The following is a 26,864-nucleotide window of genomic DNA, read 5'->3' as shown; positions in this document are numbered from 1 at the left end:
AAACTTTTGGACCTAATTTTCGTGAGAAGCAGCTTCTACATGGACAGCTGTTAGGAAGAAAAAATTCACTTAGACTTTCTTCAAAGGATTCAAAAGTACCTCCTACAAGGACATGGTTGTACTTTTCTTCATTGGATTCTGTATCTTGATTTCTGTCTGCACCTCAGTTCATGGAACCTCATAGAAATGACTGTGCATGGGATCTTTCAAGGACAGACTTGCTTCCCTCTGCATTATCTACAGCAGGTCTTTGGGGCTACTTTCATTTTTGCAAAATTGTGAAGTATACATTTGCATAGGTAAGCTAACCAAGTTGATCAGTATAATTTAGAGCCAGAAAATGAGAAAGAATAGATGTATATGGAACACTCATTGAGCAGTTATTAAGGTATGTAATTGTAAACCAAAAATACAGCCAAATCTTCAGCTGTATTTCAGGGCCAGTTTTTGTTCATGCAAAAATCACCTAGTAGTCACCACACTTTTGCTCAACTCTGGAATCCAAATGTTCATACCTTTATTTTTATAATATAAATAGATACTAACATTATTTTCCCTTTCTTTTAATCAATCAAATTTAACTTTAAAAATGTAACCATTTTGGGGGTCAGGAATTTGAGAAGGCCTCAGCTGAGTTCCTGCTTGGGGTCTCTGATGTGGTTCCAGTTGGATGTCAGTCAGCTACAGTCATCTGAAGACTTGACTGGATGTCCAAGATGGCTCATTCATATATTAGCAGATGATACTGGGATACAGATGATGGCTGGGAGCTTAGCTAGGGCTATTGACCAGGATGCCTACACACAGACTTTCTAGCATTATGATCTCAGTATGACTGGACTCCTTTCATGGAAGCAGCTTTCCCCACAGTTAGAGTTCCAAGCCTCATCTGTTCCCTTTTTAATCTTCCTTTAGTATGAATTTTTTGATGTTGCATAAGGAGTGAGTTATGGCTAAAGTCATCCTTACAGTTATTTCATTTGAAGAGTTCCCATCCAATGTTAATTCCCTTGTGTTGTGTAAGATTTGAGCTATGGCTATAAGCTTTTCCATATTCATCATTTTTATATGACCAGTAAGATATAGGCCATGGGTAAATGTTATCTCCTGCCCCCTTTATTATACTCATAGGGTTTTTCTCTAGTTAGAATTCTCTAATGTTGAGGAAGGAAGATGCTGGATGCCTCCCTTTCTCTACTATGACTTTTTGATTTCAAACAAGGCATTACTGCAGCTAGAGGCAATCTCATAATTATTACATTTGTCTGGTATTATATTAAGATTTGGGCTGTGGCTAAAAGCCTTTGTACATGCATTGTATTTGGATTCCCAGTTTTCACATGCATAGAATTTCCCTCTATCATGAATTCTCTGGTTTGAACCATCACCATATTGATAATATTCAGTTGTTTCCCTTCAGAGTGAATTATCTCATGCTGTGAAAGTTCTGAGTTGTTTGGCAGTATCTACCTAAACTGACTGAACACACATATACCCCAGAACCAGCAATTCCAGAAAGTATATACACAAGAGAAATGAACATATGTACATCAAAAAACAAATATGTTCACAGAAGCATTATTTATTATGACCCTAAGCTGTAAACAATGAAAAAGTCCATTAATAGTAAATTGGATAAATTGTGATATAATCATATAACGGAATTCTATACAGAATGAAAATAAATTAACTTCCACCACATGCACTAATGATGAGTTTTGGAGACATAATTATGAATGAAACAAGCCATATATGAAAGAATATCTGATGTATAATCCAATTTATATAAAGGTTTATAATATGCAAAAACTAATTTATAATGTTAGAAGTCAGACCTGTGGTTAACTTTGAGGAGGTAACAACTAATTTTTATTCCATATTTGCAATAAGAAATACAGTTCACACCTCCTTTCTTTTAAAGCACTTCTCACAGTGTGGTCCCTGGACTAATGCCAGTCAGCCAACTGTTTATTACTGGTTCACAAGAAGGTAGGCATTGAAAATGAAAATAAGCAATTTTAAATGTTTGTAGCAACTTGACAGAGGAAGTTTATGTCTGCTGAATCTAATAAAAAATTGGAGCTTGTATTTTCAATGACTCTTGTCATTTCATTTGTCTAGTAAATTTTCGTGTGTGTTTTATAGGCTAGCAAACAGTAGGTAAATATGTGGTATAGTACCTTAAACTGTTGAATACTATTAGACTTGCAAGCAACATCATGTACAGGGTTTACTATGACTTTAAAAGTTTTTACAAAAAAAGTCACATCCTTTACTGAATTCCCATGGTTTCTACCTTGTGAATTTTCTGATGGACAATGAGGTTTGACTTACAACTGAAGAACTTCCCACAGTTTTTGCATTCATATGGTTTCTCTCCTGTGTGAGTTTTCTGATGGCGAATGAGGTTTGATTTCCTACTAAAGGCTTTCCCACACTGAGAACATCCATTGGATTTTTCTCCTGTATGTATTCTCTGATGAACAGTGAGGATTGCCTTCTGGCGGAAGGACTTCCCACATTCATTACAAATATAAGGTTTTTCCCCTGTATGAATTCTTTGATGGAGAGTGAGGGTTGTCTTTTGGCAGAAGGACTTCCCACATTCATTACAAATATAGGGTTTCTCTCCTGTGTGAGTTCTCTGATGTACGGTGAGGGTTGTCTTCTGGATAAATGCCTTCCCACATTCATTACATTGATATGGTTTCTCTCCTGTGTGAGTTCTCTGATGATCAATGAGGTATGACTTCTTTCTAAAAGCACTTCCACACTGAGTACATTCATAGGCTTTCTCCCCTGTATGTGTTTTGTGATGTCTAGTAAGGGTTGCCTTCTGGCGGAAGGACTTCCCACAATCCATACAAATGTAGGGTTTCCCTTCTATATGTGTTTTCTCATGAAGAGTGAGGGCTGTCTTTTGACGGAAGGCTTTTCCACATTGATTGCAAACATAAGGTTTTTCACCTGTGTGAATTCGCTGATGTTCAATGAGATATGACTTCCTTCTAAAGCTATTCCCACAGTAAGGACACTGAAATGGTTTCTCTTCTGTTTGAGATTTCTGATGCATAATAAAAATTGACTTCCTGCAGAGGAATTTCCCATATTTGCTATATGCATGGGGCTTCTTCTCCATAAGATTTTGTGGATGGACACTGAGGTTTGACTTTTCAATGAAGGCTATTCCATCTTTATTGTATTCAAAGGGTTTTTCTCCTCTGTGAGCTCTAGTATGTGTAAATAACATTCCTTTCATAAAGAAGGATTTTTCATAGTCATTATGTTCAAATGACTGCTCTGGAGTTTGAAGCTTCTGATGCTGAATAAGCTCTTGTTTACTACTCAGACTTCTTTCTGTTTGTTTATAGATATTCACTGCAGTATGAATTTTCTCATGCTTAGCATTGAGGAGTGACTTCTCCCATCCATTACTGTCACCAAACTTCTCTCTTACAGGGCTTATATTTCTATAGACTAATTCTGAAATATTTTTCAAAACCTTTCCATCAGGTTTGTATTCACGTAGTGTTGTTTTGGAAATAATATGGTTCTTGCCTACAGTAAGTGTTTTCCCAAAAATATTACTTCTTTCCTTTATTAGTCTTTTGTGGTTGATGAAAACTGATCTAGAATGCCTGTCTTGGTATTCTCTGAACTTCACTAAAACATCTTCAGCTTTCCCATCTTCTTCTAGAAAAGAATACAATTAACAACACTGTAAATCTTCACAAATATGTTATGGATTTACAAACCACCCATGGTGGGACTGTCTGTCTCACTATTGTCATCTATATAAAAGCCAAAATAAATTACCTCTCGGTAGGGAAAATGCACAGAACATAAACACAAATCCTGCTACACTGTTAAAATGAAGAAAAATTGGCATAAGCAAACAACACTCATATCTTTGGCATGTTGTAAATATAAGCTACATCGAGAGGTGTGATAAACACAAGGAGAAGTAAGCAAAGGATGATGAAAGTAGGATTGTTTTTGGAATGGGTAGATTCAGAAATAATGGAATAAGCCTATCAAGGGTACTAAATAGTAAGCAAGGAAAACTGTTCAGGTAGAGATGAAAGCCTAAATGTTTATTCCCTCATGCCTAAATAAATGTTATAAAATGCTTCCATTTGTTTCTTCCTCATTTGCATTTAGCCCATCCATGGCAAATGAACTTTCTCAAGCCCTCATTTCCTAGTGTTGACAGAAACACTGGTCTATAATGTAGGCCCTCACTCTCCACATAACTATGATTTATTTTCTCTTGAAAGGGAAGAATTAGGAAAACATTTCCATTCAGAATTGTAAAATAAACCAGAGGACAAAGCATACTTACAACATGAATATAATCACTATTGTATTCTGAGTGCTGCTACCATCAATTTATTCTTCCAGAGAAGGTCAATAACTAAATTCTCTTTTCAGTTTTAGGGAAGGATGGGTTCAAGTCTTCCTCTGAATGTAGTAAGGTAACTTAACTCTGCGATTCCCTATCAAAGCTGTGAAGGACTGGATTCTTCAATGTATGTGTATAGTAATGATTGAATTTAACTATTATTTTTCCTATAAATTCTTGGCTATATCTTACTATTGTTACCTTACTACCACCCCATATCTGGTGGGGCAATTTTAAAGATGAATTCATCTTACTCTTGACTTGCATCTTATTTACAGTAGCCCTAAACTGGAAATGGCCCAATTATCTGTCAAAAGGTAAGCAGGTAATATTGGGTCATGTATTTATACAATGGAACACCACTCATCAATAAAAAGGAAAAAACGTACTGATATACAATGACAAAAGGGATGAATTGCAAACATTTTTCAGAGGGAGGCTTTATGCAAAAGAGTACATATTATACAATTACACTTATGTGCAGTTCTAGAACATGTGAAACTAATCTGTATTGGTAATTGGAGTTACACTGCCTTCCTGAGAATCTCAACCATCTTCAGGAACATGCTCCAATTTATCCAAAAGCCTTTACATATTCTTTCTACACTTCAATGTCTAATTTGTCTGAAATTAGAAGTCTGGACCATTCATTTCAAGAAATCTTTCAATAACCTGCTATTTTAATATGAATATTCTATGCAAAATGTTCAATTTGAAAATATTGCCTTCTCAACTAAAACTTATGCTCTTAGAAGTCAATACTGTATTGATTATCTTTTTTGAAACCTTCTGAGTATACATTAACACACTGTTATCTGAGGTGAAGGGATGTGATTTTGGCATGTATATCTAAAAAGAATTTACCATTACATGATTTCTGACTGGATGTGAAAGATGTTTAGCTTTCATGGTACCACAGTCAGGTAACTATTGAATATCTAGACTCTTACAAGCTACAATTAGGAAAAGTAAAAGAGAGGAACTTATTTTGGAGGAATTGCTAATCAGATAGGGAAAGAAGTCTCAGATAAAACAATGTTGAATTAGGTATCAAATTATTAGCTCACATCAGAGGATATGTCTGTTTGCATGTTATAGACAATAAGTAGAAAGTGAATGCAGAAAAAAAGGAATTTATGTGGTCTGGAGTAGTTAAGGAACATTTCATGGAGGAAGTGAAACTTGATCTTGTAACTAAAGGATATGTAGTATTGTGTGGTAAAGAATACAACCTTGCCCACTAAAGTCTGACATTTGCTTTTGGCTTCTGGGAGATAAGCTCTAAGTCTTTGGAATGTCATGCCTGACAGTGTCTTTGTTTGCCTGGGAGCCTTTGGGCAGCCAGAAAGTAACAATGTGATTTAGTGTGGGGGCTATACAGTATCAGCTCGATACTTCCCCCCCACCCCCCACCCCCCCGGCTTACAGGGCTGGAAACTGAGATCAGCCACATGGGCAGCCAATCATGTTTATGTGATAGAGCCCCATTATAAACTCTGGACACTAGGCTCAAGTGAAGCCTCCCTGGTTGTCAATATTCTGTACATATTGTCATGCCAGCAAAGTAGTGCTATCCATGACTCCACAGAGAGAGGACTACTAGAAGCTCTGTGTTTGGTAGTTTCCTGGACTCTGCCCTTCATGCTTGGCTTGATTTTGACCTGTATTCTTCCTCTCTAAAGCTGTGAGTAATACAGCTTTCAGTAAGTTCTGTGAGTCCTTCTGGTAAATTACTGATCCCAACAGTAGTCTTGGGACCCCTGAACTTACAGTTGGCATCAGAAATGAGGGTGGTCTTGTGTGTACCACTGTACCATCTAACTTTGTAGTTGGCTAACTTTCCAAGTATCCTTATGGGCATATAGCCACTGTATTTAATGAAAGGTCTAGTTGTAAGGAATAAAATCAATTGTATGGAGTACATTTGGGAGACTAGAACAAACAGAGATTAGCAAGAATTCTCAGTCACAGAGAGAGATACATTTGGAATGACCAGATGGGATATTATTCTGTCAGCCCTTGAAAAAGAAGGGATTTAATTTCATATAATAAGTGATATCTTTTTAGCATATTGACAATATAAACTAAAAGAACTAGTGAAAAATCACAGCAAATCCAAATAGTAATTACAGCAGTCCACACCTGAAATAACATGGCTTTCATTTTGGAAGATGTCAGTGGCAAATGAGAATATGAGAGCATGTAAAGATTTTCGCAGAGTGAAACAAAATAACACAAATTGTGGAGAAATCATTACAAAAGTATAACAGATGATGGAATCAATCTGATACTACAAGGGGCTGATTATGGGAACAAAAGGATATAGAAACAAGTAAGGATAAAGAAAAGATAATGACTGTTATTTCTGATATATCAATAACCAAAAGGCTGAGACAACTGATTGTTGTATTGCTGTAGGCAGATTAAAATAAACCACTAGAGTTCAAGTGAGAAATGGGCTGAAAGTGTCTATTTGAAATATAACAAGAAAATCACAACTTGAGAATGGATCAGATTATTATAGCTTACAGGACTTTTATAAAGACAAGGACTGAGAATGAAGAAAGGTTTTTTAAGGGCATTGAGGACAGCCTACTGAAATAAAATCCATTTATTCAACAAATATTTATTTTCCCAGGCAAAAGGGAAGAAAAGCAACCAAGATGTGAAAAGGCACTCAGGGAAACAGGATGAGGAGGAGTTTGTGTTTTTGACCTAAATCAAGGCAGGTAGATAGCAGGAATCTGAGCACTATGATATGAAACATAGAGATTTATTGGAAAGAAATGGCAATACTGAAATGATCACTTTGGTCCAAGGCGTATGGATTTTGAAATCTGATGGCAAGTCTCAGAGAATGGGATATGAGACTGAGTGCAGGGAGCAAGTATAAGGCATTGCACAGGGAAAGAAAGAAAATGAGAACTAACAGGAACATAGCAATTAGACAATGATTTCCCTTTTATTTTTTGGATGGCTTTAAGAATACCTACAGATCTCACTCATAAAGAGAAGGTAAAAACAACAAACAAACACATAGAGACAGAGATTGGATTAGTGGTTACCAGAGGGGAAGGGAGGAGAGAGGAGGGCAAAAAGGGTGATTAGGGACATGTGTGTGGTGATGGATGGTAATTAGTCTTTGGGTGGTGAACATGATGCAATCTATACAGAAATCAAAATAGAATGATGTACATCTGAAATTTTTTAAAATGCCCATAAATTGGAGGCTATAACAAAAGAAGAAAGATTGAGGACTGAAATCTTAAAGAAAGAGATGAAAAACAGGAGGCAGAAATTTCGGAGTGAGGAGAAAGCCTAGGCCAGAGCCTTTACTGGGGCTTGCTTTCAGGGAAAGGGCAGAGGAAACGGTAAGATTGGCTAGTTTGAATAGTGTTGGCAGCCTATGGGTTTCAGGGGTGGTTTCCAGTTGTCTGGTACCTGGCCCTGGGTGACTCAGGGAAGGGGACATATTGGCTTGGCGTGTGCGAGTTAGATAAAGGAGATGGTTGAGGGTATGGTCTTGGGATTGGCTTGTTTGTATATGAAAGGTGTGCTCACCAACAAGTTGTTTACTGTCTCTAGGAATTAGCTAGCTCTGGGAGGGGCAGTCTCTCCCTAGCCAGCAAGGGCCCCCAAAGATGTCGACACATTATAAAATATAGAGAGTAAAAAATATAATTAACACAGTGGGTAAAATGCTGGCATATTATCAACAAGTCAAAGCACTGGCACTAATCTATAATAGTAATCACTGCATTTCCAACTGCCGAATACTCTCAGGAAAATAAATTTCACTTAAGAATGTTCTTGATAGAGCAGGGAAAAAAACCCGTTAATTTTGTTAGAGCTCCACCCTTGAGCACACATGTTTTCAATACTCTGTGTGATGATTAAAGAAGTACACATAAAGCACTTCTGTTACACTAGAGTATAATGTATTTTGTGAAGAAAAGTGCTGGTGTAATTATTTGAGGTGAGGACCAAATATCTACCTTTTGTGGAACAGCATTTTTACTTGAAAGTACAGCTATTATTCAGACATGCTATCTGGTAGACATTTTCATGAACAATGTGAGCCTGTCAATTCAAAGAAAATGTCTGGCAATATTTGTTACTGATGATAAAATTTAAGCTTTCAAGTTAAGGTCATTATGTTGGAAAGCTTATATTTGCTACTGTGAACCTGTCAGTTTCCCAAAACTTAAAGAATTCTCTGATGAGACTGCCAGTGATATTAACAAATGTGGATTTTTTTTATATTGTATATGGAAATGTGTCAAAATTTGGAAGATCTATATACCTTAGCAAACTGTTACTTTCCAAATGACCAACACATGATATTACCAAAAAAATGTATGGGTAAAATATCTATTTAAATAGACCACTGGATTTTATGTAACAATGTACAAAAGTTCATTGTTATGGTTTCAGATTCTATATTGCAACTAACTGTTTAGGAACTACGAATTGTTAAGTTTGGGTGTAGTATTAATGAACAATGTCCATGACAATCTAAAATGGATTTTAAAATATTTCTCTTTCAAAATACACATATGCATGAAGATTTTCTTCATATATTTCAATTAAAACAACATATTGCAACAAACTGAAGGTAGAATCAGATGTGAAAATCAGCTGAATTCTATTAAGCAAGACATTAAATAAATTTCAATCATGTAACAATGCCACTTTCTCACTATTTTTTCTTTTGGAAAATAGTTATTTTTTGTAAAAATATCATTTTTATGTCAATAGGTAATGAGTTTATTATTTTCACATTGTTTTAAAATGAATTAATAAGTGAATATTTTAAAATCTTGTTTTAATTTTTAACAGGGTACTTATGTCACCAGCCATGGACTCTAACCTACTTTTTTCTTCTCTTGTCTGACCTATTTTTCTTGCCTTGTTGAAAGGGTGCAGAAGTTCCTTTCTCTAACTGCTTAGGGTCTCAAGGTTGTCAATTTCAGCTATGTTCCAGCAAGAAGATCTAAAGCCAACTGCCCTGGACACAAACTGCTCTGAACCGGACGAGACCAGTCCAGACCACAACTGCAAGAGTGACACCTGCACAAACAGGCAGAGAGCTGTACTAAAGTAAGCTGACCTCATTAACATCCTATCTTCTCCTCTTCTGGGAGGATCAAAGCAGCCATTTTTAGATCACGCAATGTACGTAAAGGCATGTTTTCAAACCAAACCCACCTCTACACGCAATCATGAAACTTTCCCTTTTCAATATTCATTCCCCACCCCAAATAAACATACCCACTTCCCCATTGGGGAGCCATAGCTTTGTGAATTTATTCCCTATGGTCTCCTTTTGTTTGCTGCATGCTGCAAATAAAATTATGTTTTGTGTGACAACTACTACTGGTGTAGGTTTTGATTTTAACTCACCAAGGAGTGGACTCACTTTGGTCTGGTAACACACACACACAGTTCTTTTCATCCTTAATAGTGTTAAGAGTATAAACAAGTCCTAAGACTAAAAAGTTTAAGAAATGCTAATCTAGACATCCAGATTCTGCTAACGGCAAAGAAGTCTGTATCAAAACAACCTTCCAGCTGATAACAATGATAAACTATGGACTAAGTGGAAAAAACTAACTTGTTTGAAGGCACTAAAGCAGGCAGAAACTGGAGTGGATACAACCTTTGAAAAAAAGAAACCACACTGCATAAGATCTATATTTTTCCAGGTTTTTTAACGTGTGTCCTGGTAATTTAAACAGCACACAGCGGTTAGATCTCAAGGAGAAAGCAGGAGTCATCCTGTGCAGAAGAATCAGAGATTGGAGTTCAGGACTGCCAGAGTGGCTATAAATTTAGGACAATATCCGAGAATGAAGTCATAGAAGGACAGCCCCAAAGTTAGCATAAACCCCTCCTCAAAATCTTGGTTAACTGCCTTTCCGCAGGGCAAGGCTGCAGTGAGAACAAAGGGAAAAGAAAGCTGGAGCTCTGAGAGAAGTGAGCAAAAATTTCAGCAGTTACTTAGCTCTGGAAAAACATAGTTTTTAATTCTAGTCCTGTACCAAGTTAGAGGAACCTGGTTAAAACTTTGGTCTTTCTATTGAAACCCTAGAACAGCCATGTATTCCGAGTAAAGGCTGCATCCCAGGACTCAAAGCAACACCATAAAAACAAAGGTAAAACTGAAACTGAAATAGAAATAACCTAAAAAGCTTAAAGCAATCTGACAAAGGAATCAACATGAGCCTCCAGTAAGTTAACTGCCTACTAGATTAAAGCTCAGCAATCTTCAGAGGAAGAAAAAGGATCCAGCATCTGCACAAGTTATCCACAAGGTTTTCATGAGAAGAAACAGGAAAATGTGACCAATAAAAAAGATGAAAAGCAGTCAACAGAAACAGACTGATTCAGGTCCTGTGTTGAAATTAGAAGATAAGGAATTTAAAATAACTATGATGAATATGTTTACAAAGCTACAAGAAAAGATAGAAATATGGTGGAAGAGACGGAGTATTCAGGAGAGATCAGGAAATGCAAAATCAAAAAACCCCAGTATCTGAAACATGAAATTCATTATATGGATTTAACAGCAAGCTAAAGTCTGGAAGTCTGGTTAACAGAAATTACCCAAACTAAAAGAAAAAAAATAAAATCCTCAGTGAACCAGAAGATAGGATGAAATGATTTAAAATATAATTGAGAATAGAACAGAAAAATTAGTTGTAGAAATACTGGCCAAAATTTTCCCAAATTTGATCTAAAACAAGAACCCTGTGACGTTGCTAAATTCACTTTTCTTTTAGATTCCTTAGGGTTTACTATGTACACAATCATGCCACATACAAATAAACACAGTTCTCTTCCTAATTGGTAGCTTTTTAACGTCTTTTTCTCACCTTATTGTATTGACTTGTGTCCAGCACAATGTTTAATAGAAGTGGTGAGAGTGAGCATCCTTTCTTTGTTTTTGATCTTAGAGGAAAAGTATTCAGCCTTGCATCATTGAATGTAATAGTAGCTGTTTTTCAAAGATATCCTTTACGAAGCTGAGGAATTCCCTTTGATTGCTAATCTGTTCTAAGGTTTGTAACAAATAAAAATTGAATTTATTTTCCTCTGTCTACTGAGATGATTATGTGGTTTTTCTTTTTTTTTCCTAGTTAAGTAGCAGCTTAGATCCTTGATTTTAGATCCCTTTTCACCTTTAAATGGTGAATTACATAGATTGATTTTTTTTTTTTTTGGAGGAAGATTAGCCCTCAGCTAACTACTGCCAGTCCTCCTCTTTTTGCTGAGGAAGCCTGGCTCTGAGCTAACATCCGTGCCCATCTTCCTCTAGTTTATACGTGGGACGCCTACCACAGCATGGCTGCCAAGCAGTGCCATGTCCGCACCCGGGATCCGAACCAGCGAACCCCGGGCCGCCGAGAAGCCGAACGTGCGAACTTAACCGCTGCGCCACCGGGCCGGCCCCTACATAGATTGATTTTTGAATACCAAATCAACTTTGCCTTCCTGGGGTAAACTCTTTTTGGTTATGAGGTATTATCCTTTTCAAATATTGCTAGATTCAGTTTTATAATATTTTGTTAAGGATGTTCATATCTAGTTTCATGAGGTATGTGATGTGTAGTTTTCTATCCTTATAGTGCCTTTGGTTGTACATAATGCTGATCTTATAAAATGAGTTGAGAAGTGTTCTACTCTATTATTGGCATAAAATTGTTTGTATATTCCCTAATTATCCTTTTAATATCTGTAGGATCTGTAGTGATGTCATCTCTTTAATTTTTGATATTGGGGATTTGTGTCTTCTCTATTTCTTGATTAGAACATATAACTATGGTTTATTAATTTTAGTGATTACTTTAATGAATCAGCTTTTGGTTTTTCTCATTTTCTCTACTGTTCTTCTGTTATGTATTTGATTGGTTTCAGCTTTAGTCTTTATTTTTTTGTTTACCAACTTTTGAGTTTAATTTACTTTTCTTTTTCTAATTACTTAAGTTGACAGCTTAGATCCCTGATTTTAGACCCTGATTTAAAGGGATAAAATTTTTTAAAATGCTGCGTTAGTTGCATCCCATAAATTGTGATTTGTTGTTTTAATTATCATTCAGTTCAAAATATCCTCCAATTTACTTTAGGATTTCTTCTTTGATTCATGGGTTATTTGGAAATGTTGTGATTAATTTCCAAATAGTTGGGGAATTTAGAGATCTCTGTTTTTGATTTCTAAATTAATTCTGTTGTGGTCAGAGACCATACTCATGATTTCAGTTCTTTTTAATTTGTGATACTTGTTTTATGGCCCAACATACAGGGTCTATCTTGGTGAATGGTCCATGTAAAATATTCTATACAAATTAACTATGTACAATTGATTGACAGTGTTTTTAAGCCTTCCATAGCCTTACTGATTTTCTTTCTTTTGTTCTCTCAATTGCTGAGGGAGGCGTGTTATATGTCAAGCTATAATAATTCTGCTCCTTTCAGGTCTATCAGTTTTCCTTCATGTATTCCATGCATTCTCAGTGAAGGTGATATTGTTTCCAAGGAAGCAAAATTTGTTCTGGGGAAAATGAAAAACAAAACAGATATTACAATGGTTTGAAGCTCTGTTAGGACTGTGATGACTTGTGATGAAGTATCCCTCTTTATCACTGTAATATTCTGTGTTCTGAAATACACTTTGATATATAACCACTCCCATTTTCTTCTGCTTAGCATTTGTATGTGTAATAGAGTCTAATTCCATTTTTGATGTCTTACTGTTGACAACTTCCTAGACCCACCACCCCTCTTTTTTCCCCTCTTACCCCACCCCTAGGAAAGCCAATTGGAAAGCTTGCATGCTCTCTCTGTTTGTGCTGGTGGTTAGTTCAAACCATTCATGTCCTAGCCCACATGTAGAACCCCCGCCTGACTGACCTCCTAGCCACAATAAACACCAAAGCCAAACACCCATCCTTGCTCTCTCAAGACATTTTAGGACCTGCTTGTGAGTCTTCCCTGCTCTGCCTAGAAAGCCTCATGCCAGATTTCAGTCTTGCTATCTGAACCAAATTTTGACTGAATAGGGGGGCTGATCTCTTCTTCACCTGGGGTAACTACAAGACAGTATGGTATATATTTTTTCATCTTTTTATGTTTCACCTGTGTCTTTACATTGAATATGTGTTATTTTAATACACACCACATAGTTGGGTCTTCTTTTCATTTCAGATATTGAAGAGTCATCTTTAAAAGTTTCATTTGGTTCTTATTTCCATCTTTGCTATCTTGCTAAGATGTTATGTTCATTTTTGCTTTGCATCCTTGGAGCTATTGAGGTCACTTACAATAGTTGTTTTAATATCGTTGTCTGCAGAGTCTACTACATCTATCTTTTTTAGGTCTGTTTTTATTGACTGAGTTTTTTCCCTACTGACTGAATTTTTTCCTGTTTATGAGTCATATTTTCCTGCTTCTTCATATGTTTAATAACTTCTGACTGGACATCAGATATTATCAAGTTAACATTGTTGAGTTTAAGATAAGGTTGTATTTTCATAAAGAGTACTGGTCTTTTTCTGGCATTATGTGGCAGCTACAGAGTTGCACCACTAGGATCTCCCTTCAAAACCAAACTTGCCATCCACGTGCAAGAAGTGTAGTTACTGACAGCCTCCAATTGTTAGCATTATCAAGATGCTCTTCACATTTTGAACCAAACCAGGGTCTCCAAAGGGAGTCCCCATCCAGTGACTGAACACTGAGAGGGCACTAGAGGCTGGCCATTTCTGCCCATGGGGTACTCCTCTGATGGACAGTCTTTGTTTCACACTGCCCTGTTAGGTTGGTTGAGACTGTGAGATCTGCATAATGGTCTGAGGCTCTCTCTGCCCAATCTTGTTACCTTCTCCCTTTTCTTCCACAGGTATCACACCTGTATCATGGTCTGATGGCTTTCTATGTCTGATATTACTTTCTTCTTCTTTTATATTTCATAGATATCACCTCTAAGAAATCTATTATACTCCTAACTCAATCTCAACATCTCCATCCTGGAGGATCTGACAAACACACAAGAGTTATTTTTGATCAGTTTAATCCTTTTGATGATTTTGCTTAAGCTCTTTTATGACAAATCTTGCTAAGTCTTTAATCTATGGCTAATCTAGCCCCGTTTATTAGGTGTGTCCTTTCCCGGGTGTCTATCTAATGTCCTATGTATTAACAAGTTCTTTTCACTCTGGCTGGAGGGAAATAAAGAGATTCCTGGTGGAGTAGGCTATGAGAATTTTTCATCTTACAATACCATGGTAATTGTATTTTCCTTAGAACATGTCCTTGTCTAGTCTCATGGTTTTGGTTTTTTTTCCTTCTTCTCCCCAAAGCCCCGCAATACTTAGTTGTATATTCTAGTTGTAAGTCTCATGGGGTTTTACCTACACACATGCAGACTTATATTTAGCCAAAGACTCAAGGAGAAGATTTTCCAGATTTGGGGAACTCTTTCTCTGCATAGCTCCCTCTTTTTGAGAAGTGTGTCCTACAAATTCTAGCCACTTCAATCTCCTTGAATGTTAATGTCAGTCCCCTCAAGTCAGTAAAATTGCCAGGTTCTTTTTGGATTCCTCTCTCTGCACTGCAGTATGGAAGTTGCCTTCAGATGAAAGCCTGGAATGAGGTAGGGCTCATCTCACTTGTTTCTCTTCTCTCAGGAATCCAGGCCTGTGCTGCTGTTGTTCGATATCTGAAAATAGTTTTGTCTAGTTTTCTAGTTGTTTCCCATAGGAATATAATCCCAGACTCTGTTACTTCCTCAGGACTGGAATCAGAAGTTTTGAATTATAAACATGCAGGCCCAGATGACTTAATAATCATTTTCATCAAACGTGTAAGGAAGCAATAATACCAATCTTACACAAATTCTATAAGAAAATAGATGAAGAAGAAACACCCCCAATTTGTTTGATACGGCTGACACAATTCTCATACAAAAATTTTCACAGACATTACAGAAAAACCACAGACCACTATTCTTGGTAAAACTGTGTAAAACCTTACTAAACTATTAGTAAACCAATTTCAGCAATCTATAAGAAGGATAACACATCTTGTCCAACTGGGGTTCATTTCAAGAGTCCAAGGTTGGTTTAAAATTTGAATTAATCAATGTAATACATATAGTAACACATTAAAGAAGAAATGTCATATGACCATCTCAAAAGATGCAGAAAAAGCATTTGTTATAATCAACACTCATTCAAAATTAAAGCCATCAGAAAACTTGGAAAGGAAGAGAACTTCCAGAATCTAAGAAAGAGCCCTTACAAAAAGCCTACAGTTAATATTAGGCTTAAGGATGAAATATTAAATGTCTTCCCTCCAAACTGAGTGAACTGCTAAGAATGTTCATTCTCACCGCTTCCATTCAACATTGTACTGTAGGTCCTGGTCAGTACAACAGGGAAAGAAAAACAAATGAAAGCAATAAAGTATGCAAATATAGAAGCAAAATGTTTTATTTCAGGAAGGCATGTTTTATATGTATAAAATCTAAAAGAATATACCAAAGCAAACAAACAAAGAACAGCAGCAACAACAATAAATTTTAATACCATCAGTATAAGTATGCAAAGCCAATATATAAAAGTCAATTGTGGCCATGTATATTAACAACAAACTGGAAAAAGAAATTTTAAAAATTCTACTATTTACAATAGCATCAAAAATATTAAAAGCTTAGAGATAAACTTAATGAAAGATGTATAAGACCCCTATGCTAAAAATAACAAAACACTGCTTACAGGAAGTAGAGAAGCTAACTAAAATGGAAAAATATAACATAGTCATGGACCAGAAGACTAAATATTGCTAAGAAGTTAGTTCTCACCAATTAAAATCCCAGCACACTTATTTAAAGAAATCAAGAAGTTGATTCTAAAATGTATTTGAAAAAGAAAATAACCTAGAATAGCCAAAATGATTTTTAAAAAGAAGAAAGAGGATTTACTCTGACTTCAGGACTTATTAGAAAGCTACAATAATCAAAGACCAGGTGGTCCTGGAAATAGAACTTAAAACATATCAAAGGAAAGAACAGTCTAAAAATAGACTGACACTAACATGATCAAACAACATTTGGTAAGATTGCCAGACCAATTTAATCCAATTCAACAAGTGATGTGACAAATTGACATCCATATGGAAGAAAACAGACCCTGAAGCCTTACCTCACATCATAAACAAAATTTAATATGAGATGGGCCAAAAAACTAATAAAAAAAGCAAAATATACATAACATTTTTAGAAGAAAATACAAGGAACTATCTTTACAACCAAGGAGAAGGCAAATATTTGAGAGGTCAAAGAAATAATTACGAAAGAAAAAAATGATAAACTGAACTTCGTCAAAGTTAAAAACTTGTGCTCTTTGAAAGACACCATTAAAACGAATTAGGCAAGCCATACACTAGAGGAAATATTTGCAACACCTATGTCAAACATAAGACTTCTATCCAGAATATGTAAAGAATTCTTACTACTCAAGGAAAAAAATATACTACTCAATGAAAAATGGGTAAAATATTTGAAAAGGCACCTCTTAAGAAGATATAAAAAGCACTTGAAAAAGTGCTCAACATTATCAGCCATAAGATAAACCTAAATTAAAACTGCAAAGATACATTACCACACTCTTTAGAATGACCAAAATGAAAATACTGATAACATCAAATGGAGAAGAGAATGTGGGGCAATCAAAATTCTCATACATTGCTGGTAAAAATTTAAAATGGTACAGTAACTTTTAAAAACTGATAGTTTCTTAAAAAAGTGAAATATATACCTGCCTTATGAATGAGCAATACCACCTGCTAGGTGTTTACTGAGGAGAAATAAATACATATGTCCACAAAAAGAGTTTGACAAGAATCTTCACAGTAGCTTTATTCATAATAGCTCCAAACTGGAACATTTCAAATCTTTTTTCTATTAACAGGAGATGCATAGACAAACTGGTATATTCATACAGTGAATACTACTCTGTAATTAAAATAAAACACTTATATATGTAAAAACAAGTATAAATCTCTCAGACATTTAGCTGAGTAAAAGAAAGTAGACATGAAAAAAGGTCTAGAATAGCCAAAACTAACTTATGCCAACAGAAATCACAACTTTGATCGTCTTAGTGGCAGGCAATAACTTGGAAGAGGCCTGATGGAACTTAATGGGTTAATGGAAGTGTCCTTCATCTTGATTAGGCAGTGAGATACATGGGTTTATACTTCTATCAGAACTCAAAGAACTTTACACTTACGATCTCTATGTACATTATACCTAGCATGGAGTGGATTTGTGGTAGGGTAATAGCAGTCAGTGTCTCTATAAACCTAAGGCAAACAAGGAAAGCACTTACATGGGAGTGATATTCAAAATTAAAATTTAGATTTTAGAGGCATGGAAGTCAGACATGTATAGGCACCTCAAAGACCTCAGGCCTTTACAAATAGATCCCTAATAAGATGACTACTATAAAAAACACAACACAGAAAATAACAGGTGTTGCTGAGGATAGGGAGAAACTGGAATCCTTGTGCACTGTTGGTGGGAATGTAAAATGGCGCAGCCACTATAGAAAACAGTACGGCAGTTCCTCAAAAAATTAAACATAAAATTACCATATGATACAGCAATTCTACTTCTACTACGTACTTCTAATCCTACTACATACCCAAAGGAATTGAAAGCAATGACTCAGATAGATATTTGTACACCCATGTTCATAACAGCATTATTCACAGTAGCCAAAAGGTGGAAGCAACCCAAGTGTCCTCTGACAGATGAATGGATAAGCAACATGTGGTATATACATACAAAGAAATATTATTCAGCCTTAAAAAGGAAGGAAATTCTGATACTTACTACACCATGGGTGAACACTGGGGACATTATGTTAAGTGAAATAAGCCAGTCACAAAAAGGACAAATACCATATGCTTCCATCTATATGAGGTACCTATGATTAGTCAAATTCATAGAGACAGAAAGTAGAATGGTAGTTGCCAGGGGCTACTGGGAGGGGATAATTGGGAGTTTATTGTTTATAGGTACAGGGTTTCAGTTCTGCAAGATGAAAGAGTTCCGGAGATGAATGGTGGTGATAGTTGCACAATAATGTAAATGTACCTAATGCCACTGAACTATATGCTTAAAAATGGTTAAGACGGTAAATTTTATGTTATGTGTATTTTACCACAATTAAAAAAAAAATAGATCCCTAAAAACATTCAAAGGTGTCAACTACCTGAGTCCACTGGACTGACTTTATCTGTACAGACTCACCTAGGTAGCTCTGACTTGGAAAAATTCTCTCTGTTGTCCATAGTTCTTCTCCTTGTTCCAACTTGCGGATCATATCGGGCTTACTCATGTGAAACCCTGATAATAAAAAATGAGACTTGGACTAAGCTGCTTGGGTTTCAAAACTACTTAAGGAAGAGAACGATACAGCTTCAAGGCAGCAGACGAGGTACACATTAACGTCTTACCAAAGTTAATACCTGCACTAAGGCAAGTAAGGACAGAACCATACTTTCCATTACCAGAAAGGGATTCACCACCTCTGATCCCTGAAATTCAAAGTTCCATATGTTTCAGAAATTCTTGAAAGGAGATGCACAACATTGAAAGATTAAAGGAGTTTTCATTACCCACAGAGATGAGGTGGCAATAGTTTTCCAACATGACATCCCTGTAGAGGGTCTTCTGAGCAGGGTCCAGTTGCTGCCACTCCTCCTGGGAGAAGTCCACAGTCACATCCTTGAACGACACTGATCCCTGTAAGAGTATACTCTAGTTCATCCTACAGTGATTGCAACTAGTGAGAACTAGACACGTGAGACCTAGTTCTGACCATGTTCAGTGGTCAGACTAGTTTTCTTATTTTGTGTTTTATATAGTAGAACATTCTCTTTGAAAACAGATTCATCTGTATTTACTATCTCATGCTAAAAATATACAAGATCATACTATGTGCCTTGAACGCGATTGGTTGCCTTATGAACCAAAATGAATAAAACCTTGACCTTGCTCAGGAGCAGTTACAGGCTGAGAAAGGCATACATGTAAATACATACACTCAATAGATATTACAGATGCAATGGCAGAAATATGTCCAAGGGAAAGTGCTACAAAGTGAAGAAAAATTTCATTTTGTATTCCAAGGCTTCATAGAGGACATAAAAATTTTGTACTCAGAATGATTTTGTTTTGTAGGAATACAGAACATCGGCTTTTAAAATTCATGGGGAAAGGAAAACCAGTAAATTCAGCAAAATAGTAAAAGGCACAGTATGTTAGGAAAGAGTCTTTGAGCTCTAAGAAGAAAAAGGGATATGGAGGTAGGCAATGGGCACATTTATGAAATAATAACTGGATTTTTTCCTATAGACAGTGGTCTCAAAAATGTACTGAGCACACTCCCAACGTATTTGTATTTATTTATAAATCAGTAGGCGTTAATGGCGATTCATATTGTTAATGATTACTGCTCTTGAATGTAAACTGTTAGTATTTTCCTCCCTTTCAATACACTGTCTTGTACATTCCATTGTAATGCATACCCCACTTTGGGTCTGTTTCTTTTGGAGTATAAAGAACATGAAGAAATGTTAAGTCAGCACATATATTATGTGATAAAATTTGTACTTTAGAGGCAATACTCTTGAAGACTAGAGAGGGCTTGAGGTATGTTAGGTGGAAAAGACAAGTAACCACTCTTAGGGATGTCTCCTAGATTAAGGTAATATTAGTGGTCTAGACAGGGGATAACTGGTTGCTATGATGAGTTGCAAAAGAATTGGTCATAAATTCATTGTAGAGTGAATTTATATAGTAGAACATTCTCTTTGAAAACAGATTCATCTGTATTTACTATCTCATGCTAAAAATATACAAGATCATACTATGTGCCTTGAACGCGATTGGTTGCCTTGTGAACCAAAATGAATAAAACCTTGACCTTGCTCAGGAGCAGTTACAGGCTGAGAAAGGCATACATGTAAATACATACACTCAATAGATATTACAGATGCAATGGCAGAAATATGTGAAGTGCATAGCTCTTGGGTTATCTGCATAGGCAAGTGGGTAGGAGCTGGGACTAGAAAATGGAAATAGGAAACTGAAGAAAGAATACTCTGGACCAAAGGAGGTAATGAGGTAAACCTTGGAAATGTACTTGAAGTGTCTACAGAACACACAGGTAGCGATAGCTGCTGGAGGTTGGATATGTGGTTCCGCCACTCTGGAGAGAGGCTGGGATGGAGAGAGGTATTTGAGAGTCACTGGAATAAGATCAATATAACCTTTAGAGTGAACCGGATTGTACATACAGAAAAAGAGATGGTGTAGAGAAAAGAACCAATTAGCGTCTGGGAAAAATCAACATGAAAAAGACTGTTAGATGACGAAGAATTTTCTGAAAAAAAGATATGAAAACAGGTCAAAGTATCACCTTTGATTCAAAAGAATACTTCAAGAGTGGACTGGCATATGCATTTCCTTCTCCTGCACCCACGTATAAAAAACTAGAAGAAACTAAAAAGATAAGAATAAATCTATAAGAGCATTGAAATACTGGCAGGCCACGGTTTATAGGAATTGATGGTAGACATGGATAAAATAGATAGGAGGATCACAGAGGAGGAATGCAAAATCTTAATTTTCTGTATGACCTTGCAAACAAATCTCTATCCTGAAAACCTCACAAAACAGGACATCTTACCACAAATTAATAACATGATCTACCAATTCTACCCCTCATCATACCACTGCAAAACCTAGTCAATGGAAATGATCAAGGTTTTTCCAAGCCTGCTCCTTGACTCCTCACAACTTAGAATGCAAATCAGTGTCTCAACAAGATAGATTCATTCAAGTAACATATTCCCATTTAAATCAAGATAATACATTTCTGTTCCAGCAGTACTTTTGTGCTAAGACTAAGAAAGGAGATGCTGAATGATATGCCCAATCAATGTGTGAACATTGGCTACAACTAAAGGTGCACTTGGGGAAGGCTTAAATTTATCTAGTTGGAATAAGAGAAATTGGGAAAGAGGTGCAACCAGCGTGAGGGAGGTGAGGCACCTAGGCTGCAAATTTTAAGGACATACAGCGCTGAGAGTAGTCTTTAAATTTTGCACTTATGCCACTTGCTTGCCTCTCTCAGTTTCATGGAAGCAAATCTCAATATCCGAGAAATTTAAGGATAGAGGAGCAAATGTTCATAGAACCTGAAAACAAGTTATTTCAGAAAGAGAAGAAACATCATCTCACCTGAGGCATGGCTTTGAGATTTACAAGAGATGAACCTTCTCTTTTGAGCTCTTCTTTTGGAACAGGGAAGAATCCTGAGATGGCAGAGATGGGAGGATACAAAGAGCCACATGAAACCACATTTGACCTAGATCTCCCAGAATAGCTCAGTTACCCGCATCAATTTTCACCCTTTCAGCACTTGCCCACTCTGTGTACGCACACACATTCAGGATGGAGATTAGTGGGAAAATGGACAAATCCTGCTCCCTCACCAACACCAGAAACCTAGTCCCTTGGTGAGATAGACGGGATTCTGGGAATGTGCTGTAGTTTGGAAATAGGGAATATTGTGCTTTGCCCTCTGCAGCTCTACCTTCCATCTCCCATGGAATATAGGTTTATTATGTATTTCTAAATTGTGCTTCGTGGACTTTCTACCCATTTACACTGTTACCAGCAGTATGTGAGAATACCTCCCCAAATCCTGATGAATGCAGGTGACAATTTTTAATCTCTGCCTATCAGATATGTTCTGTAGTTCTAATTTACATGTTTATTACGAGTGAGAATAAGCACCTTTTATTTCTTTTCTGTGATGGTATCTTCTTATAGTATGTCTAGTTTTCTTATGAGTTTTTATTTCCTAATTGGTTGACATTATCTCCTTTTTAAATTTAGTACATTAACCCTTTGTCTATTTTAAGTTGCAAATAATTTTTCTTAGTTACTCATATGACTATTAAAGCATTTTTGCCTTGTGAAGATTTTTTCCCTGTATGTTTTGCTGTTTAGCAACACTACATATTATATAATCCATATTTTCTCAATTGATGTGAAATGCCATCTCTATCATATATTACATATCCCTATATATACTTGAGAATATCTGGACTTTCTATTTAGTTTCTCTACTTCATCTCTTTATTAATTCACCTGTATCACACTACTTAATAGCATAGTTATTGAAAATTAACTATTACTTATTATTAATTTAACTAACAGCTAATTTAAGTATTAACTATTGAACAACACTTTTTAGTAGTGCAGGTATGGAAATAGAAAAGAAATTGCTCTCTCCACACTATAGGCTTCCAGGCAGAGAGGATAATATTTTGATAAATGAAGTCTGAAGTACTGACTGCTACAGTATTTAAGTTAGCGAAATAACTATTTTAATTACTAAAATGAGACTGGCCTTGTGATTAAAAGTACCCCAAATACTTTTTCTTATCTTAGAATGCCTGAAGAAGCTACTGACCCTGCCATCGATTTCAACCAAAAGCAGGAAACCTCACCCATATATCAGTGTTGAAAGTGCTAGGTATGGGTAAAAATGGTTTTTTCCCCCGCACGCTACTCATAACACTATTCATTTCAACACACTGGTTTTAGTGCATACAGGGTTTCCCTGTAATGAATCTAATGAATGAATTAGATCTAATGAGTGAATCTGATGAATGAATGTAATGCTACATTGCTAGTGAGTTACAATTTTGGAAGCAGGCTTAATGACCACCATTCGGATAATCAAATCTTACACACCTAACCAGACAGTGGTCATACAGATTTTCCCAATCACAAAACCATCACAAATAATAACAGCAGGTTACAAACACATGCATAGTAACAGTCAATCAAACTTACTTCAGAAAAGCCCCAGCCCATAGCACCCACAGGTCATTCACAACCTCAGACAGCACATTATAGAATTCTAGACAAGGTCAAAAATCACATCACAAATCACTTTCGCTTCTCCAGAGTCACCTAGTCTAGTCTCGAACACTACTCACATATAATCTAAAAATAGAGCCATGCAGGGGAAACACGAGCCAGGCAGCAACACGACTCCGTCCACTTTTCACACACAATCGGCCGCCACATCCCACAGCAGCACGCACCCGAAGGCAGCAGGTTGGGCACGGGGGCCGCCTCCATTCCGTCCGGACGCGCGCCCACACACACACACACACACACACACACACACACTCAGCGCCCACTGTGTGAGGCCCCGCTCCAGTGCGATGCAGCCTCCCCGGGGTCAAAACAAACAAAATCCCCCCTCGCGGAGCTCGCTCCAGGTCACACTCGATTGTCACCCTCAGGGTCACGCCCACGGACCACGCCCGAGGACCCACTCGCACACATCTGAGCGTCTGGTTACCACGGGCCCGGTTCCGGTCCCCTCCTCAGAATTACCAGGCCCGGCTGGGACTCCCGGGTTCCTCCCTGGCCTCCTCACCGGGTCCCCTTCCCTAGCCCGCCTTCCCGGGCCGGAGCTCCCAGGTCCCTCCTCCTCCTCCGAGCCCGGAGGAGCCGCCAGCCTCACCCCGGCCACGGTCGGTCGTCTGCGCCTGCGCACTCCCGCGAGGCCCGAGCTCCCAGGAGTCTGCGGGGCGGCCGGCCAGGAGCGGCGCCGTCCCGGCTGCCGGCGCTTTATGTTTGTGTCAGCGTCCCCGCTTCTGCGGCTGCGACTAGGCTTCTCGCAAGCCCTGGGAGAGTTAAGGACCTTCGACCTCTGCTTCGTTTTCCGCTAGCCCTGCGGTCATCGTTTTCCGTGTGGCGAGTTGAAGGGACCCAGGTCTGGGTGCGGGAAGAGCTAGCTCACCGCAGGTCGGGCGGAGTTTCCCAGGTGCCGATGGGCAAGTGGAGGCAGGAGTCTCAGCCTCTGCTGAGGAAGGTGATCGCGGGTGTAGGTGCGATTGGATGACGGCGTCAGTGTGGAATATGCTGATGAGAGAGTATGTGTGTGTGTTTATGTGGTGGGGAGGCCCTGACTGGTCCCGATTAGGGTCCTGGGACCATGAGTGGGGGCGGGGCCTTTGGATGCCCGTGGTCTACTGTGACTGTAGAGCGCGTCATAGTGTGACCGTGTGATCCTGTGACAGCGCTGTTGTGACGACTGGGGACTGATCAAAATTGGCGTAATGTAGCTTTTTTTACTTTTAGGAGAGTGGGGCTTCATCTTTGCAGTTCTGGGGCTGAGGAATCTGTGGACAAGATCCCTGTGTGACTCGATCTCTGCCTATCAAAGACTCTGAGTCTCTTGTTAACCACAGAGGCCTCCTGTTCTAGAGCGTGGCCTCTGTTGCCCTGCATCCGTTGTCCAGCCTAGTGCTTAATACGCAGTGGGCATGCAGTACATTAAGTGGATCCTGTTGTGGAGCTAATCCTAAATTCCATGGTTTCTTGCAATTTGTTGCAGTGGGTTTTTTTTCACTGCCTCTGTCATTTCACCTTATAACCAGGCTGCACAGAAATGTTAGCTGCACAAAATGGCTGTCAAAGGGAAGTTGAGTATTTGGGACCTAGAATGAAGGTCCCAATTTAAAAAGCACAAGCTTGTGTTTGTTAATGGTGATTTTAGGGCTGGAATTGCCCCCAGGGCAGGGTCCTTGGAAGACGTGATATTGAGGGACAAAGAGTAGGATTCCTTCCCCCAAAGATTCCTTTTGGAAGCTCTTTGGGGGCAAGCTGCATATTGCAGATGCACAGCATTTCCATAGCTCTGTCGACAGGAAACTGCTGTGAACATAGAAACAGATTCCAGTCCCAGGCTTCAGTGAACCTAACTTTTCTGTATGATACAGGGAAGAGTCAACAGTATTCCAGTCTTCCTCACCCTTCATCTGGGTCTGTTTAATATGGATGCTGGAGGCTTGCTAGTGATGAAGAATGTCTTCTTATTTACCCTGTCTGGGCTCCAAGAAAGGCCTGCTATGTCATAATTCCCTTTTCCTTCCAAGTTTTGCTTTATTCCAAAAAAAGGGCCATGAGAGGAGAAAAGCATTGCAGTTGCACATCTCAAAGCTAAGCTAGAGGTCATTTTGAACTTTGTCTTTATGAAATGCATTGTTGTTTTTCAGGATAGAGAACAACTTCATCTGAAATGCCCTGCCAAATAGTGACTTAACCATTTACCTGGTCTCTAGGCCTTCTCTTCCCAGTTCATGAGGGTACTCTGAGGATGGATCCCCTTCTTTCCCAGTTCCTCATCAGATGCCCTTCCTACAGTTCATTTTCCTGTGACCACTTGCAACACCTCCCCCTTGTGCTCTTTTTGTCTCCTGATGCAGAAATAATCGTCCTTTTTACTGTGATTAGTTCAGAGACCAATGCTTTGGTAGAATTACACATTAGATACATTAGATATTCTTCAGAGAGGTAAGCAGAAAAATGGCAAGGGAGGAGATGATTTGATTGATTTCAGTAAGTAACAGTTCTGTTTGAAGGCTTTTAGGAGTAAGAATATTATTGGGGGTATATGCAGAGAGATCTCTGTCAAGAAAGGCAGGATTTTTTCCCCAGAGAATCCATTGGGAGATTTATGTGGTACCAACGAATTCTTGTATAAGATTTGGCAGCATCAGTTTTTTTTCAAGTCATATAATTGTGTCGACTGAGAGACAGTAGGGTATAATGGTCTCTGAGTGTTGGCAGGGATCAGCAAACTGTGACCCTGCAGGCCAAATCCAGTTTGTAGCCTATTTTTCGTATGGCCCATGAACTAAGACTGGTTTTTAACATTTTTTCAATAATTGACAACATATCAAAAGGAGAACAATAATTCATAACTTGAAAATTATATGAAATTCACATTTCAGTGCCCATAAATAAAGTTTTGAATTTTGTCAATAAAAAAATTTGTGGGGCCAGCCCCTGTGGCCTAGTGGTTAAGTTCAGCATGCTTCGCTTTGGCAGCCCAGGTTCAGTTCTGGGCACAGACCTACACTGCTCTGTTAGCGGCCGTGCTGTGCTGGCAGCCCACATAGTAAAACATAGAGGAAGATTGGCATGGATGTTAGATAAGCACCTATATAATATCCTTGATTTTGCCTTTTGGCCCACAAAGCCTAACATATTTACTATCTGGTCCTTTACAGAAAAGTTTGCTGACCCCCAATCTAGAGTATCTGAATTAAAATTTTGGTTTTGCTGCTTAGTATTTGTGAGTTTGGGCAATATATTCAATGTTTCTGTTCCATAGTTTATTGTTTGTAAAATACAAATAATAGTACCAATTTCAAAGAGTTGCTATGAGGATTGGGAGAGTTAATATTAACAGAGCACTAGAAGAGTGGCTGACAATAATGTGCCTAAAAACCTGTTATTATGTAGATAATTCTAAGTCATTCCACATTGATAGATAAGGAGCAGTGAAACTATGAAGTT

The 26,864-nt window shown here is 37.8% G+C and overlaps 1 protein-coding gene across 5 annotated transcripts; it reads right to left on the bottom strand.

The window, feature by feature from the left end:
* Window positions 1–1,521: 1,521 nt before the first annotated feature.
* Window positions 1,522–26,361, bottom strand: ZNF382 (zinc finger protein 382). Of its 5 annotated transcripts, none has more exons than XM_046681219.1 (5): window positions 23,935–24,026; window positions 21,714–21,787; window positions 19,085–19,169; window positions 18,717–18,812; window positions 1,554–3,693 (listed from the first exon to the last, which is right to left on the bottom strand). In XM_046681219.1, the coding sequence occupies exons 2-5, from the start codon at window positions 21,720–21,722 to the stop codon at window positions 2,273–2,275; spliced, it is 1,611 nt and encodes a 536-aa protein (XP_046537175.1). In that variant the 5' UTR covers window positions 21,723–21,787; window positions 23,935–24,026; the 3' UTR covers window positions 1,554–2,272. The 5 variants fall into 5 exon arrangements, with proteins under 5 accessions (XP_046537176.1, XP_046537175.1, XP_046537174.1 ...); XM_046681218.1 differs by having other exon boundaries at window positions 1,555–3,693; window positions 19,085–19,211; window positions 24,022–26,361; XM_046681217.1 differs by having other exon boundaries at window positions 1,555–3,693; window positions 19,085–19,211.
* Between the last annotated feature and the right edge of the window lie 503 nt (window positions 26,362–26,864).

Source organism: Equus quagga, chromosome 13 (assembly GCF_021613505.1).
Source record: "Equus quagga isolate Etosha38 chromosome 13, UCLA_HA_Equagga_1.0, whole genome shotgun sequence".
NCBI classification, from domain to species: domain Eukaryota; kingdom Metazoa; phylum Chordata; class Mammalia; order Perissodactyla; family Equidae; genus Equus; species Equus quagga.
Note: the sequence above shows the minus strand (reverse complement) of the source record. Positions and strands in the feature narration are given on the sequence as shown.

Bases quoted from the DNA above. Each gene is read 5' to 3' on its own strand.
- ZNF382 (XM_046681218.1), bottom strand. The intron at 18,813-19,084 runs GTAATGAAAACT...TTTTATTATCAG, and splicing joins TTGCCACCTCATCTCTGTGG to GGTTTCACATGAGTAAGCCC. The intron at 3,694-18,716 runs GTGAGTCTGTAC...ATTCTTTTCTAG, and splicing joins TCCAAGTCAGAGCTACCTAG to AAGAAGATGGGAAAGCTGAA.